General features: G+C 38.8%; 2 protein-coding genes across 6 annotated transcripts in view; one reads left to right on the plus strand and one right to left on the minus strand.

The window, feature by feature from the left end:
- Nucleotides 1-16,762, plus strand: part of LOC110050756 (voltage-dependent L-type calcium channel subunit alpha-1D-like) — a 60,651-nt gene that overhangs the window by 6,200 nt on the left and 37,689 nt on the right. For 2 of the 5 annotated variants that reach the window (XM_020756706.2, XM_020756710.2), the window contains exons 1-3: nucleotides 3,158-4,035; nucleotides 4,262-4,367; nucleotides 4,488-4,627. In XM_020756706.2, the coding sequence (XP_020612365.2) occupies nucleotides 3,803-4,035; nucleotides 4,262-4,367; nucleotides 4,488-4,627 (479 nt within the window). In that variant the 5' untranslated portion in view covers nucleotides 3,158-3,802. Of the gene's footprint in view, nucleotides 1-1,277; nucleotides 1,293-1,662; nucleotides 1,702-3,154; nucleotides 4,036-4,261; nucleotides 4,368-4,487; nucleotides 4,628-16,762 lie in introns of those variants that run through there. The other 3 variants (XM_089274970.1, XM_020756707.2, XM_089274971.1) reach the window with 3 other exon arrangements.
- On the minus strand, nucleotides 8,480-16,612 carry LOC149102091 (uncharacterized). Its single transcript, XM_089274976.1, has one exon. The coding sequence runs from the start codon at nucleotides 16,497-16,499 to the stop codon at nucleotides 15,702-15,704; it is 798 nt and encodes a 265-aa protein (XP_089131102.1). The 5' UTR covers nucleotides 16,500-16,612; the 3' UTR covers nucleotides 8,480-15,701.

Below are 16,762 nucleotides of genomic sequence, written 5' to 3' on the forward strand. Positions count from 1 at the left end.
AAATCCTCCAATTTTGTTGTTCAACTTTCTTTTCCTATCACCAAAATGGCATCAAGAAAATATTCTGGCAAATTATTCAAGCATTAATATCGCGAGTCACAAAATATGACCATGAATTCCACAAAATATGGCACTCAATTCCAGACGGCAATATATTTGGAAATCAAGGTGTTTTAATGCTAACTGGTTACATTTACATGACAAAAGCAGAGACGTCTTTATCAAAGCAAGATCACCTCCAGCCTGGCTTTCATTCATGGGCCAGGTCACTGAGCACACAACTGTAAAATGGCCTATTACGCGTTCGGACCTGTAGCTACCTGTGTAGTCCCGTTCGATTTCTGAGAGTCAAAGAATACAATTTTATGCGTTTTCAGACGATTGTCGCTACTTATCCGTTAATTGAGGTACGTTTCATACAAATACATACATGCATGTTTATTCAAATTTCTTATATACAAAAAATGTACATAACAAGTTATTAGTTCGCTGGGTGACACTTCAGTTAAGGACCCTGCAAGAACTTTAGATTTAATAACAGAATATAGCGAGTACAGTACTTCGGAAGCGAGACATTTCAATTCAAGAATCTATATTGCATTGTCTCAGGGCGCTACCTCGTCTCGAGGTACCGCTCTCTGGTTGGAACGTGGTGCGGACTGATTTGCTGTCCTGTCGCGTTCTGAAAGTCGTACGCGTTCAGCGTTTTGTCGCCCTATCATCAAAAACCGTGCACTCTGTTCCCGGTGTTCACCAGCGAAACGCAACGACGCCCGGGAGAGGAGACAGCCGAGGGTGCATTCAGGGCTATATCGTGAATTTTCGTATATGCCGTGACAGATTTTACAATTAGAATCCAAATAATGATCGGGAATAGCCTTTGAAACATTTATTGGTCATTAAGAGTATTCGAGGTTGACCCTGTCACTCTGTCAGTTGTGCTTGCCATCATGAGTGTCATGAAGATATTCCGTTGACAAAGAGTGTCTTCCACTTCCGCTCTTTTTCCTGTTAGTGTCAGTCTAAGCGTCTCCGAGCGAATCAGTGACACCAAACACCTAATGAATCGCGATCTAATGTCGTGATGGATGTCAAATTTGGCGATGATTGCCATATACGGATGTATTTTGTTACGCCTGAGTGCGCTATCAAATTTGCGCGGGAACATTTTATAATATGGACATTCTCTTATAGTCTTTAGCGAATACCTTCATCAAATAGACAAGTAAATGAAAGCGAGGACCTTATTTTCCAGTAAAACAATTCTTCTCTCTTGACCGGCAAAATCCCAGGTGCAATTTGACTTTCGGATGTTTTTTTTTGCGGTAATTTTGCAAGGCATCCCAGTTTGAAAAGAAATTCGTTCAACTGACACGTGTAATGCAGTAATGCAGCAAAATTCAACAGAATGAATATTCAATTGGATTGTGATCTATTACTGAACGTTGCCGAGAACGTATCAACTCCTGGTTGAAATTTAATATATCTTTGAATTGTGAATAAATAATATGATAGAAATAACTCTAACTTATACTTAAGTGAAGGTGTGTTGGTCGACTTCGAAAAATCACCGAAACGTGTAGCATTTATTTTTGTCGCAAAGTATTTGTTGTCCGTCGTAAAAATCTTATTTATTTTCATATGTTCTTTTTTTTACGACAGAATGCATCTCTGCGCGGAATACTCTCTACGGAGATTAAGGTAAGCAAGAAGAAGGAACTAGATGTTTTCAACTTGATACGCGTGCAGATTTTTAATGTTGTTTGAAAAGATAGGGTTTCAAAATAACAGGAGCATCATGTTAGAAAAGTGGAGTCTTTTCACCACGAAATTTGGAAAAATGATGTGGTTCTTGATAGCAAAACCTTTCGTCTTGTTTGCGTCGAAATTGAAATATTTTCTTAACTCATAAGCATGTCCTTGAGTTATTTTTATTGCGATTGTCTGCCATGGCAGAATATTAACATATTGAATATTTGTTGTCGTGCTTTTCGCCTGGTCATTCTTCGTGATTTTCCTGCTTCCCGCCCCATTTCTTGCGGTTTTTCTTCTCGTTCTAATTTTGTTTTACGCTTGTAGTTGACTAAAAAGTCATTAAAATTTTAATTTCAGGCCTTTTTTTTCTGCGTTTGAAATTCGCGAAATTTAATTAGCGGCAACTTTTTTTTTCGGTGATGACGGGTAGAGGTTTGCCATTTGTTATGTGGCATAATTGCACTGGATGGTAAACTTGTTTCAGCCGGCCCAGTTGTTACGTAGAAGAGCGCACAGTTTTGTTAAAATCTACGGAATCTTTTCCCGTGTTGTTAAAAATTATTGCAATTTCCCTGGATCATTCACGGCCATTTACATGACGCATCGCAACTCATTTCCGGCGCGAAACGGTATCGTCAAGGCAAGGATAGTTTTAATTTTGCGCTGAAAACAAATTGCAGTCGCTTTGAAAAGAAAAAGGCAGGAAATCAGGAAATAAGAGAAGTATTGCGTGGCTCGTATCTTGCAAAATAGATTAGTTTATTAATGTCATGAATCTCTTCGGGGATTCTGTTGAATAGTATCGCGCCCCAATCAAAAGCTAATTTGCGTTTTCAAGTCTGTAGCAACAACAATACCATAAATGTTTGGTGAGACAAGTTTTGTGATAAAACGTGTACCGCGGAGTTTTATCTGCGCATTTTTATGATGTGATCTTAATTTTCCTCACGACCTCAAATAGAATCTAGCACGTTTCTAAGAAAGGGCAAATAAACCAACTAACAACTTCCTACGCAATCGGAACTCGTCGAGATACCAGAACTGAGTAAGAGGCCAAGTTTTGCCACTAGCAGACTTCACACATTTGCATCTCGTGATTGTTTTGTTGCTGTTTGACCTTTCGTATTAGTTAATGAAACGAATGTACGCTTTAAGTTGTCCATTTCTCACTTAAAAATAAAGCCCTGCACAATTCTTTGGAGATAACACGACTTCAGCAGGAATTATGCGTGCAAAATGTTGCTCTGTGAACAGATGTTGCACAATGTTCACCCGCGACGACGGAAAAACGAGTTTTCATATCTATCGCTTTTCTTTCTATTGTAATTCGCGTCGAGTAATAAACGAGTCGCTCACAGCGGCAAAATGGCCGCGAAGTTCTTCACTGACTTTCAAGGAGATTTCCGTTAGGGTAAAATCCAAATTATCTAGTTGAATTGTTTTTGAGAAGGCCGCCGTATAACGCGGGTTTCGTTTGAATGATGGGTTATTTTTTGGAGTTTAAACACAAGTTAGGCCTTGAGGTGGCAGATTGTCAGGTCCATGTCTTATTATAATAATGGAAAGAAGCGAATTTAAATATCAATAGCCGGTGAAGCCTTTCTTGCTTGTAGCAGGTGTGTTCTCGACTGATTAATATGCGTACTTCGCCACGGTACTTTTTGTTATGAGAAGTCGAGGCCATGGACCATAATTTCTGAACGAGCTGGTTACCGCTAGCGACGTCCGTTTAAAAGGGGGAGGAAATAGAAAAAAAAACTGTCGCTTTGACATCATTGGCTGTAGGCTGATGAGTTTGTTTGGTAGTGAGTCATCAGAAGTAACGATCACCTTGTCAATTTATGCGCTCGTTTATTTGGGTCTGTACGATGTGGGATTGTGAGAAGCCACACTAGCTGAGGCAACATTATGCCGTTTGTTAACATCGGTTATTGAGACCGCTTGTGTTCCGCGAAGGTTTCGTTCGCCCGCTCAAAGTTCTTCGCCGTTCACCATTTTGAAATGCGGACAGGCAGTCTTGAGGTAATATCTGGTGCTTTCTACAGGGATGGATAAGGATAAAGATGCAGCAACAGCAGCAAAGAAGACAGGCGACTCGTCCCTGGAAATGCCAAACCCGGCAGATAATGAAAGATTGTCCTATTTGTCCCAAAAGGCGCGCTCCATGTCTTTGTATGGAAGTCAATTTCTTCAAGAAGCGAGAAGTCCCACACATGCCTTGTTTTGCTTGTCAGAGACAAACCCGATCCGTGAACTATCGAAATCCATCGTGGTGTCGAAATATCCTTTTTGTACGATTAAATACTGTTTATAACTAGCAGGGTTAAGTATTTATAAGTTGTATTCTTTAAGGTGATCCCCATAAAGTGAGCCTAAAGGGGCTCGATAGTTCGTCCTAAATAGTTCTCTGTTTTATTGTATATAGATATAATACATATAGCTGCAGTTAAGCCCTAGGCTGTTAATCTGTAGAACTGAGCTCTATATGATCCTTAACCTATCTAACAGTGTTTGAATATTTTATTTTGCTTGCTATCGGAGCCAACTGTATCGTGCTGGCCTTAAACACTCCACTTCCTAATAACGATCGTACAGACATGGCCCAGCAACTGGTGAGTGTGGCAGCGAGAAAACGGCAATATCTAATTATTTTACCTTCTTTTGAAAACGTAGGGCTTCCGAGTATCGAGCAATTCGTGTTTTACTCTGCTGTCTTTGTTGTTTTGCTGTAGGAAGACGCAGAATATTATTTTGTGGGGATATTCTGTGTCGAGGCGCTGCTTAAGATAATGGCCTTTGGCTTCGTGCTTCACCCGGGTTCCTATCTTAGAAATGGCTGGAATATTTTGGACTTCGTCGTTGTTGTGGTTGGGTAAGTTACCTCTCAACATATGGCTAGTTAGTCGCCTTGTACATTCGCACTTTTCACTTATGTATGGCGTTAAACGAAAATTTGAAAGTTGTTTGTTTTTGTTATTTATTTAGCCATAATTTTTTCAATCCATGAACTTTTTACATAGAGATTTACTGCTGAAAATTCAAAGCTGAATGCCCGTCCATAAGGAGGAAAATTTTCTGCTTTACGGCATTTTGTTCCGAGTTGCTCTTTCAACAGCCTTTCGACGTTGCTAGTTTTAAAAGCCATGTAATCATACTGAATCGTAATCATTGAGAAGTTGAAGTTCCTTTCACGCACGCGCATAGCTCCAGCGACGAGTGAATGATTACGGCACAATTTTTTTTTCCACTGTAAATTGCTCGGAATTCCTTTTTCTCCTCACTGTTGTTATTAATTAAAATCTCCAGCAAAACACGAATTGTGTTCCTCGTGATAACAATATCGTTTTTCCACAGATGAAAGTGAATTCAAAAAGTTGTACTCAAAATATACGCGGTTTGTTTTGTTATGCGGGGAAAAAACATATTTTGTCTCGCGGAAGTTGTTTCGATTCGAGCCGAATTTGAACTCCTTCAGACGGATCAAATTTGAACTTTGAATTAGCGAGGTTATTTCGACCTTCTGCTAAGGAATTGTCGCTCGGGCGGGAAAAAAACTAACGGAATGATAACGTTTTTAAACCAAGATGTCGGGCGATTTAATGTTTTCGTGAAAATGGCGTCGCTGTTCCTGATCTCGTTTTTGACATAACGAGATCCAACATAAAATTGCTGAAACAGTGCTGTAACAGCTGCGTGCAAACTGTGTCAAATGTCGTACCATTCGCGCAACTGCGAATCATTGAAAACATTTCGACGGATCAAGTCAGTCTTTCGCCAAAGACATTTGTCGTTTGATATGTATATAGTGTCGCTCAAGTCGATCAGTTGTGTCGTTGTTCTTTTGTTGTGTTTTCATTATGGCTTCATCATGCGGACTTGCGATAAATTTTTAAACACCAGCACTTTATGTTTTATGTGACTTTTTGTTCGTTAGTCTGTGAAAATCAAGCACAAGAAAGAATCACGAGATACTTCTTAGTGAAACGCAATATTCCGTGTTTTTACTTCGCTTCTCAGTGATTCATGTGTTGTCACTAGCGATCGCTTTCTACAAAAACATGAACGAAGTGTTAAGGTAATGTAAAAAAATAATCCATTTATTCATATATGTTAACATTTACGAACGCATTCAATCCAATATTTGACCATGTTCTTTTCGATCCAATAACCTTTAACATGTCTTGTAAATTCCTTTATAAACTAAAGCTGAAACATTTTGCTCATAAATTCAGTTTGAATGTTTTACTGCGACGATCATGAGAACGCTCACGAAATGCCACTAAAGAAATTTCTGCTCTGTATTAAACGTGACTGGTTTGGAGATTGTTTTATCCTAGTAAGCTACCCCGGACTTTGGACAAAAAAGGACTTCAGTTCCAGAGGCCCACGCTTTTTCATGCCATACACGTATTATTATAGTTCAGCTATCGCGAGGTACAATGATAGAATTTGTCGTTAATGCTATGCTGTTAGATTTAACATGATTCAGCAGGTTTTCACAGCAAATTGCAATGTTTGAGTAAATGTTAAAGCCTTTGCTGAGAAACACGTTTCGTGTCTGAAGTTGACATTCGATGGCTTCATTCAACGCTAGAAAAAAAAAAAACCTTGCATGAACGACACGAAATGTTTATGATATACACAGTGGAAATGACTAACGAAGCTGATTAGCGTCATTAGCTCCTAGCACACTGAGCGAAACCGTTGCCCGAACATGAAGACTCATTGTTAGGTCGACTAATATCGTTCAATTTACCTTGGCATTTATTGCTAACATTTTTTTGTATTTAGCCACGGAAAAGAAGTCTTAACTATACAGATGGTTGCATGTCATGTCACCCAATTTTCAAATTCAGAAGCTAAGTTTCAATTATTGAAATATCTCGAGTTATCCATGCATACTATTAAGGACACGGCATTTGTCTATTCAGTTGTCTGTTCACATCATTGTTTGCGTTTTATTTTATTACGCTAGAGGCTCAGTTCAAGGTCGTGTAAGACTAAAAAACCCAGGGACAAAACAGGAAAATAAGTGTTTTCTTGCCCGGCAACGAAAAGCTGCCGGTAAATAGCTCTTATTAGGACACAATTGATTCATGTAATGGCGTTTTAAGTCACACGATTAAGATGGCTCATTCAGTTCTATTCGTTAACGGAAGCTTGAAGCTGGGAATATGTATTAAAGTTATTTTGATTCAGTCACTTTACCTTATGAGGAAGAAAAAGACGTAATATATTATATTAAGAACGTTAAATTAGCATTTGGGCCAGTGGGTTCTTTATAATATATGTTGAAGGACACGAAATCTTGTGATGTCGGAGTGTGGGCTTTTGTTTGTGTTTGTCTTTATATCGGGCTCAGCTCCTTGTGAAGTATAAGTCGTAGATGGCCTGGATGAGGTTAAACGGACAGCTGAGAATTGGTGAAAATTGTAAACTGTTGGTTGAAAAAATGGAATGAGACTTAAACCATGGTTAGTCCCTCCACTAACTAGGCTTAAACCGACAGCTGAGCCGGAAAGCGCCAAAAATATAACTGATCACTGAGATTCTAGCAGTCCGTGTGATAAATACGATGATATTAAGTGTACTAAATCACAAACCTAAAACAAGATTGCGACAATCCTTTGCTAAAAACAAGCAAACCAGTCTTAAAGATGCAAAACACTGTTACTGTAAACGTGCCGAGTGGGTGAAGTGATCCTGGGAGCTTTTAAGGTTCTCCAGAGTTGCACGTGACGAGTATGATCCCACGCGCTTGTTTGATCGCTTGCGGCTGATTCCACTGATCGACTTCTGCAAATGCGGGGGTTCCATGACTTCATGCCACGAGGATTTGACTTGTAGTGTGGGCGCCAAATTGTTATACAGATTCATCGAAAGCTTATGCAAGTTGGTCAACTTCACTGAATAACTTTAAATGAGGGCGGCACTTTTCAAAGTTCGTCCCTTATTGAGTAATTGTCAGCATTCCTTAGGAATGTTAGACAGGGACTGCTTTTTATTCTGTGGCATTCTATATGCATTTTGCATTCCGTAGAGCAGCTGTTCTCTTTATCTTACGCTTTTATGCCCTCTACTGACCGCGGCACGTTCAAACACAATTTTTATTTCTGCTCCTTTCTTTGCCTTCTTGAATGCCACTGTACGGCCAGTGAAATTTAAGAATCCTCACCTCAACAAGTTTATAAGGTTGTTTTCCAAGTTCATAATAAAGAACATGTCAAAAGCTTGGATAAGAATTCTTTCGTTGGAAGCTCGTCTAAAATCGGTACACCAAGGAAAAAAGTTAAACATGCAAATGGTTTCAAAGTCATGAAATTTTCTTGACACGTCCGGTTTAGTTTGTTTGTCATATTACTGACGATAAAACACCAAGAATCACTAAAACTGATCAAACCCTTGAGTATTTTAGTCGAATTATTCCTGGAGATCGGTTGTGTTTTATGGTTGCTTGAACTTGTGGTAATGATAAAATATTCCACGAGCGCGCGTTGCGTTGGATAAGAAATGATAGATAGCCTCGTTGACTATCACTATCTCACATCCAACAAGCGCAAGTGATAAAATTGTTTTATTTAAAACGCCCCCAAAATATAGAAAACTTAACTAAAATAAAAATAAGAACGCCTCAAGAAATCACGCGTACGCTTATCACATTTGTAGAGCATGGTATAATTACCATATACCATGATGGCTAAGCCATGAAAACCCTTGAATTGCATTATGCAATAATCCAGTTTTTATTATAACATAACTAAAGCAAAGCGCGCGCTCTGATTGGTTAATTTAGTGTCTGCTATTTGCCCATGGGTGTACGTTGCTGACGTGTGTGCTAATGTTTACAAAGCAAATCTTTTGACAGACATTGTTTCCAAAGTAATGGCCGACATTCTTCTGCCAGAAATGCGAAACTGTCTTCACACTTGTCTGAGGATGAAACTTTTTTTTTTTTTTTTTTACTTGTTGAGGGGAACTTCAAAGCTGGTCAACCCAACCTTTTTTTTTTTTTTTTACTATTGCATACAATACTAACATTACTTACACTACTAAGACTTCTTACAATACTAACATTATCTAAAATACTTACATTACTTACAATACTAATATCAATTACGCCACTACTGACCTTACTTACAATACGACCGTTACTTACACTACGATTACTGCTAACACTACGATTACACACAACACAACTACTACAGATGCTCTGCCTACACAATTGATAATATGAATCTTACTCTACATTGTACTCTAATTACACAATTACTTTTCGTGTTAACAAGATACTTTATATGAAATTACAATACAGCTATTTGAATTATCATGAATGTACATATAAATTTACATAATTTACAAGCAGCACTTACTCCTTTAGAAAAAAAATTGGATTGTTATTCAAAACTAGGTTCCATTTTGCCTCAAAATGTTTTAAGCTTAAAATGCTTTGAGAGGCTATAAGCTTTTCAATTTCATATTTTCTCTTGACCACATCTTCGAAAGGCAAAAAGAGAGGGATTTGTTTATTTTTGCGACAATTCCATAAATAAATTTTACCTAAAATGATAAAGCAGTTGAGCAGGTTAGATCTCTGATCTAATATTCCTAATATAATGTTAATATATTCCAGTTTTATTTGCTCCCTGGTTACTGTCAACCAAAAGTTTTCAGATTTAGTCCAAAATTCTGTTGAGAAGGAGCATCGATAAAAGAAATGTTCTAATGTTTCTCGAGAGGTTTGACAAAACATACAAAGATCACTTTGAATTCCGATTTTTGGTAATCGGGTATTCAAAAACAAAATGTCGTTTAAAATTTTGAACTGAAAACATTGTACAAATGTTTCAAGAGCAACTGATTTTGCCAGTACAAACGCTTTTCGAGTCTCTTCTTCACTTAGGTTAGAATCTGACATTAGTTTAGAGAACCCTCTTGAATGTTTGGCTTTTTCTTGAATGAGAAAAGCATAAAAGTTTCTACTCTTGCTCGAGAGAGGATCAAAATCTTTGTTACCACACTTTAACTCAAGTGTATTTAAAACGTTTCTATCGACGATGAGATTCCTTAAATGCTTTGGCACAGAGCAACGAACAGCAGACCACGTCAAGTAATTTGAGCCTATTAGTCCCTTGTCCTTTGCTATGTTAAAGGATTCAACATTGTTCCGAGAATACATTAAGTCGCTGATAAAAATTACCCCAGCATTCATATAGTTATGATAACAGATCGGTTTGCCGTCTATCTTTATATTACAATTATTCCAAATTATAGAGTCAAAAGCTTTAGAATCCGTTGAAAAATTTGAGCGAAATTCAGACCACCACTGCAGCATTTCTAAATAAAAAATCGAATTAATATGATAGTCATTAATATTATAGTTGCAGTGAAAAAAGAAAAAACCTCCATAAGGTTTGAGCAAATGTCTAAGATAGCTTTTCCATGGAGACGGTTCAGGATTAAAAATTTTCGAAATCCATGCTAATCTAAGAGACTTAATTGAAGTCTCTAAATCAGTGAGATTTAACCCACCATAGATAGAACAATTTAATTGTAGCTCTTCTGGTTATTTTATCAGGTCCTTTCCACAAGAATTTATATATTATCGTTTGAATCAGTGATATAAATTCCGAGGGAGGTGAGAGGATAGAAAATATATATACCAATTTAGGGAGAAGAAGACTTTTAATGATTGATACTTTACCAAATAAAGAGAGACCTCTCCAGCTCCTCTGATGTATTTGTTTTTTAATTTCGGCAATCTTGTCGTAAAAATGTTTCTGAAAAGACACTTCTTTGTTATAACTGTAGTGTACCCCAAGAGCTTTTACGCTTTTGCACCATTTTAAAGATAAGGGTCTCTTGGGGCTGTCATGACACGAACCAATCCACATTGCCTCTGTTTTAGTATAATTAACCTTTAAACCTGATAGTTTTCCAAAACGATCAAGTAATTTAAAGAGATTTTGTGCGGATGTTAAATCGGATAAAAAGGCAGTGAGGTCGTCTGCATATTGGACAAGTTTCCATTCCTCTAAGTCTAATTTAATTCCTTTAATTTCGGTACTAGTTCGGATTGCAGCAGCTGAAATCTCAATTGCGATCACAAATAGATATGGCGACAGAGGGTCCCCTTGTCTAACACCTCTGCTTAACTCAAAATTAGCAGAAAAAGATCCATTGTTTATAATGCAACTGGATACATTTCTATAAAATGTTTTCACCCATCTTACAAGACTGTTACCGAAGCCGAAAATTTCTAAGCATTTAAACATAAAATTCCATTCAAGGCTGTCGAATGCCTTTTCAAAATCTATGAATAATAATATACCCGGAATATCGAATGTTTTAGTATATTCCATGACATCTAGATCTAGCTGCTTCCCCTATGTATCGACCTGAAACATATCCAGTCTGATTGCTGTGGATTATCTCTGGTAAAATTTTAGTAATTCGTGTTGCTATTACTTTGGATGCTATTTTAGTGTCAACATTGGTGAGAGAAATCGGTCTCCAATTTTCAAGACGGGTTCTGTCTTTACCTGTTTTTTCGATAAGTATAATGACCCCTTGCCTTTGTGAGTTAGACATTTCTCCCTCTTCATAAGCCTCGTTAAAGCTTTCGACCACCATTTCACCGATTGATGACCAAAAGACATTATAAAATTCAATTGGCAGACCATCATTTGCAGGAGTCTTACCTAGTTGGAATGTTTTGATAATGTTTTGGCATTCTTCAATTGTTATTTTTCCTTCATATTTCTCACTTGCTTCACTTGATAGTTTTGATAGATTTGGATTTTCAAAGAAGATTGCTGCATCTGGAGTGTCTAACTTTGTTTTGGAACTGCTGTACAGCTTAGTGTAAAATTGCTTTTGTGCGTTCATTATCGAGAGTGGATCGGTAGAGATAACTCCACTAATATATAATTTTCTAATATGTTTCTTAATATGGTTGCGTTTCTCCAAATTTAAAAAATATTTACTATTCTTTTCTCCGTGTTCGTGCCATCGTGCCCTTGCCCGTATAATTAAACCTTCAGCCTTTTTGTCATACATCAATTCAAGTTCGCTTTTATATCTTTCCATTGTTATTCGTGTATTATCACAGGGATTATCGTGAAAGGCAGCTAATGATTCTTGATATTTGTTAGTTAATTTTCTTTCATGTTTTTGTCGAATTTGCGATAAACGCTTTGAGAAAATAATAGAATCGGTTCTAATATTAAATTTAAGACCGATGTTTTTCGGGAGGGTCACCGGCTTTTAATAGACCATTTTACAGTTGTCTGCTCAGTGTCCTGGCCTTTGTATGGCAGCGAGGCTAGAGTTGACCTTGTTTTGATAGAGACCTCACTGCTTTTGTTGTGTAAAACAAGTTGTTCTGATGCTAACTAGGTGCATTTACATGACAAAAGCAGTGAGGTCTGTATCAAAACAAGGTCAACTCTAGCCTCGCTGCCATACAAAGGCCAGGTCACTGAGCAGACAACTGTAAAATGGTCTATTGCGTGTTCACCCTCACCGCTCTGCGCAGTGACGGCCATGCGTTCATATTTCCTCGCCGCGTGCCCTCGGTGGCCCTTATTCTCATTTCAGTCTGGCCGATACCTTACTAGGTAGGCGGTAGTACACCTTCTTAGGGACGCAGCCCGTTACGCCCGTCTCCCTTATAAATCCCTTAAGGGTCGTAGTTTTCGCATCGGCGCTGCCTCTACGGCAGCTGCTGCTGGTCTCCCAGACTGGTTAATTAAAGTTCTTGGCAGATGGTCCTCAGATTGTTACCAACTGTACATCCGTACACCTCAAAATGTCCTATTGTCCACTGCGCCACGTATGGCCAGCGTTCTCCTTTCTTAATTTGGCATTTCTTTTGCTTGGGGGGATACCTGCTCCGCAGGTATCAGTGGCGGTTAAGTCTTGCAGCGACTTCCCCAAGCTTCGTTTTCGCTAATTTAGGGGCGCTATTTAACGCTCTTTTAAGCCTCTTCTTGTCCGATTCAGCACGTGCCGGCGGAGTCGGCTCGTAGTGCTGGGGAGGTAAGTAAGGCTTGAGATCTGTCTACACTCTAGCACGATGCTGACCGGAGGTCAGCTCGAAGTGCCGTTTAGAGTTACGCTACTAGGACGCGCAAGCTTTTGGCCTCGCCGACTTGTCCGATCCAGTGCGGAATTAACCGCTGGGGAGATAAGTTTGGCATTTGGTCACGCAATGGACGTTCGTCTGTCACGCCGATTGCGGAGCGGTGTTCCCCCCTTTACGCCATGGAACGCGTGCTTATTGCTTGTGTTTGTCGGGATAATTAAAGCATTACTCCCTAGGAACTGCAACATTAATAAAGCTTTAAAGTCAATCGTTAAAGCGCAGTTAATGGAGCGTGACGCTATTTACGTACAGTCACTAGCTTACTGTTGTTAAACGTAACGCAGTAGAACTGTTGCGCGTTAGAACATTATAGAAGTCTTTCTTGTCTAGTTTAAACAATATTCACAATAGCCTTTCACGCATGCATGTTGCAACAACGTCTGGTTTAACTATATCATGCGTTTTGTATGGCTAGTCTTTTAAATAGCCCCATTCTTGTTTCGTTCAAGGCCGCATGGACTCTGTACGTTTCATGGTACACGATTTTATATTGGTTTAAACCCAGACATCAGTCTACCTATAAAAGAGTCTTAGCTTAGACTTTAGCATCATTCGCTCGTTATATCACTAATGTAACTTTTAGTTAGCCCTCGAAATTGTAACTCCCACCCTTCCCTCCCTTTAGAGGTTTATTGTTGTTGTTCATTAATATACATAATAAACTGGGGTTCACCTCTCGTGACACGCTATCGGTTGTCTTGCAGCGACTTCCCCAAGCTTCGTTTTCGCTAATTTAGTGGCGCTATTTAACGCTCTTTTATGCCTCTTCTTGTCCGATCCAGCACGTGCCGGCGGAGTCGGCTCGTAGTGCTGGGGAGATAAGTAAGGCTTGAGAACTGTCTACACTCTAGCACGATGCTGACCGGAGGTCAGCTCGTAGTGCCGTTTAGAGTTACGCTACTAGGACGCGCAAGCTTTTGGCCTCGCCGACTTGTTCGATCCAGTGCGGAATTAACCGCTGGGGAGATGAGTTTGGCATTTGGTCACGCAGTGGAAGTTCGTCTGTCACGCCGATTGCGGAGCGGTGTTCCCCGCTTTACGTCATAGAACGCGTGCTTATTGCTTGTGTTTGTCGGGATAATTAAAGCGTTACTCCCTAGGAACTGCAACATTAATCGTGTATTATCACAGGGATTATCTTGAAAGGCAGCTAATGATTCTTGATATTTGTTAGTTAATTCTCTTTCATGTTTTTGTCGAATTTGCGATAAACGCTTTGAGAAAATAATAGAATCGGTTCTAATATTAAATTTTATCCAATCCCAAATTGATCTTCGGTCTCTGAGATCCTTTGCTTCCTCAAGCCAAATAGGCAATTTATCAATGATCATCTTTTTATATTCTTCATTCGCCAATAGCGTCGTATTCAATTCCAATAGCCAGGACCTCTGTTATTTTCCTTAATTTCTTCGAGTTCTAGGAATACTGCAGAATGGTCTGATTTGATTGAGGGCAAAATATCCACATTTGTAACTAAATCATGCAGTTTATCCGAGATCAACCAGTAATCTAATCTACAAAATACAAAAGGAGAACAGCGACCCCAAGTGAAACTTTGTTCATTTGGATTTTTTATACGCCAAATGTCATGGAGACTGAACTCATCTTGAATTTCTTCAATAGATTTTACGACGTGCCTCCGGGGAATTTGAATTCCACCTTTTTTATCCAGATTAATATTCATGGGACAATTAAAATCACCTCCCATAATTATGTTCTCTTCATTTCCGAAATCATTGGTTCTTAATAGTTTTGATAGTTTATGATAAAATTGAACTTCTGCATCTTTGTTGGGCCCGTAGATATTTGCAATTGTATAATTTTCCTCTTTGATCAAACTCCTCTTTAAACAACAAAAATCCTCTTTAAACAACAAAAGTCTTCCACTCGAATCTGTCTGAGACAACATTATATCAATGTCAAAGCCGTTCGTAATAAACACCGCGACACCTCTGGCGTTTGTACTCCCATGAGAAAATAATATCTCCGCACTCCATTCTTTTTTCCGCTGAGCCTCACGCTCCTTGCTTGAATGCGTTTCTTGTAAAAATATCTAATCGGCTTTTTGCTTTCTGCACCAGGAAAATATTGCTCTTCTTTTTGTAAAATTACTTAGGCCTCTCACGTTAAAGGATAATAATTTAATTATATCAGGCTTCGAGTTTTGTTCACTCATCATTTTAACTATATACGGGAGGTTGTTTCATTGCCTGGAGTAACTGCCGCTTTTTTAAATACAGTGATGTTAGAGATAATTTTTTCAATATGCATGGTATCAGTTTAAAAGTAGAGATTATTGCATCCAACAGTAAAGTGTTGCGCAGTGCAAGCAAGAACAAAAATCAACACACACACAATGACAAAAACACACATACATATAAACGAAAGCGCACTTACCATCCTGTGGTTGCAATGCACTCCCGTCGGGATCTCCACATAAAGGCGATTGTCACTCGAATTGAACTAGCGTACTTATACTCAATCTTATACTTAAAGAAGAAAACTAAAATAAAGCCAAAAGAGTATTCTAGCTCTTAGAGCTTGACATACACTGCAGTAGTACCCTGGTAATGTTCTTACAATAACTATACATGAGATGTCAATATCAGTGTTAATAAATTTGAACTCGAATTAATAACTAGCGTAACGAACAAACTTACCATTCATTCAATATCAGAATGTTGACAGCGAGATAACCTAGATCAATAACAATCGAAGATATTTAAGCAAAATATTAATAAACGTCAAAGCGTAGACATGTTCCTCCGTCAGTACATCGATTTCAAAAACAAGTTGAACGTATTTACTCATCCGGAAGCTTGAAAGATTTTAATTTTGAGCAGTTTCGATCCTTGAACAAAATTTGCGCCGGTACCGACCAGGGTATGAATGCAAATTCGACATCACTTCCTTCTTTAATCCCCTTGAGATAGTCTTTTCGAAGCGTTGCTCGGTCTTTACGGACGTTCTTTGAGACATCATCAGAAATAAAAATCTGACTGTCCAGAAAGGGATTATCCTTCAAAGCATTTGCGGCGACTTTAATAATTTGAACTTTGTCCGAATACCTCAAAAGATAGATATGAATCGGCCTAACCGTCGAGGTGTTCGCCTCCGTGGCTCGTTGGTTGACATTCGTTCGATGGGCCCTCATCACCTCAATGTTTTGAAGTTGCATGTGTCTCTCGAAGAATTCAACCCTCAGGAAATCTTCTAAGGAATTGTGTGCGGCTTCTGCACCTTCTTTGAGACCCCAGATAACAATGTTATTTTTCTTCGACCTATTTTCCAGGTCCTCCATCTTTTTATAAACTGACGCTAATTCTTCACGGCTCGCTTTGCGAGTCAGCTCATTATCTACATCTATCATTTGCGCGTCCAGTGAGCGGTAGCTGTCTTTCAGGGCATCAACGTCGGCAGCGGTTTTTCTCTGTGAACTCTCTAAACTAGATAATTTCTCAAGGATACTATTCAACTTTGTTTCTTGTAAGTCTCTTGACTTGAGTAAGTCGTCCATTTTGGCAAGGACGGCGTCCAGCTTGTTTGAGGTTGAGTCAGTATGAGACATTTGTAAGGTTTTAGATCTGGTTCTCGCATTCATATAGAACGTTTATCGAGCTTAGAAGATCGTCATCCGTCGAGAAAATGAGATTGACCAACTTCAAAGTGGAGAGCTCGAACTCGTGCGTCCTACCTGCGTCGCGTCATCACGTGACCCCCTGAGGATTTTTTTTTTTTTTGAGGATGAAACTTTATCGAGTTACTGGTGTGCAGTCGGTTGTCATGAATGAATTTTCGACCGCTTGTTTTCTCTTGTCATGTAAGACTACACGAACATTTTTTTGTGATGTAGCTTAATAAAAG

Source organism: Orbicella faveolata, unplaced genomic scaffold (genome assembly GCF_042242905.1).
Source record: "Orbicella faveolata isolate gen_17 unplaced genomic scaffold, um_ofav_v1 contig_36, whole genome shotgun sequence".
NCBI lineage: Eukaryota > Metazoa > Cnidaria > Anthozoa > Scleractinia > Merulinidae > Orbicella > Orbicella faveolata.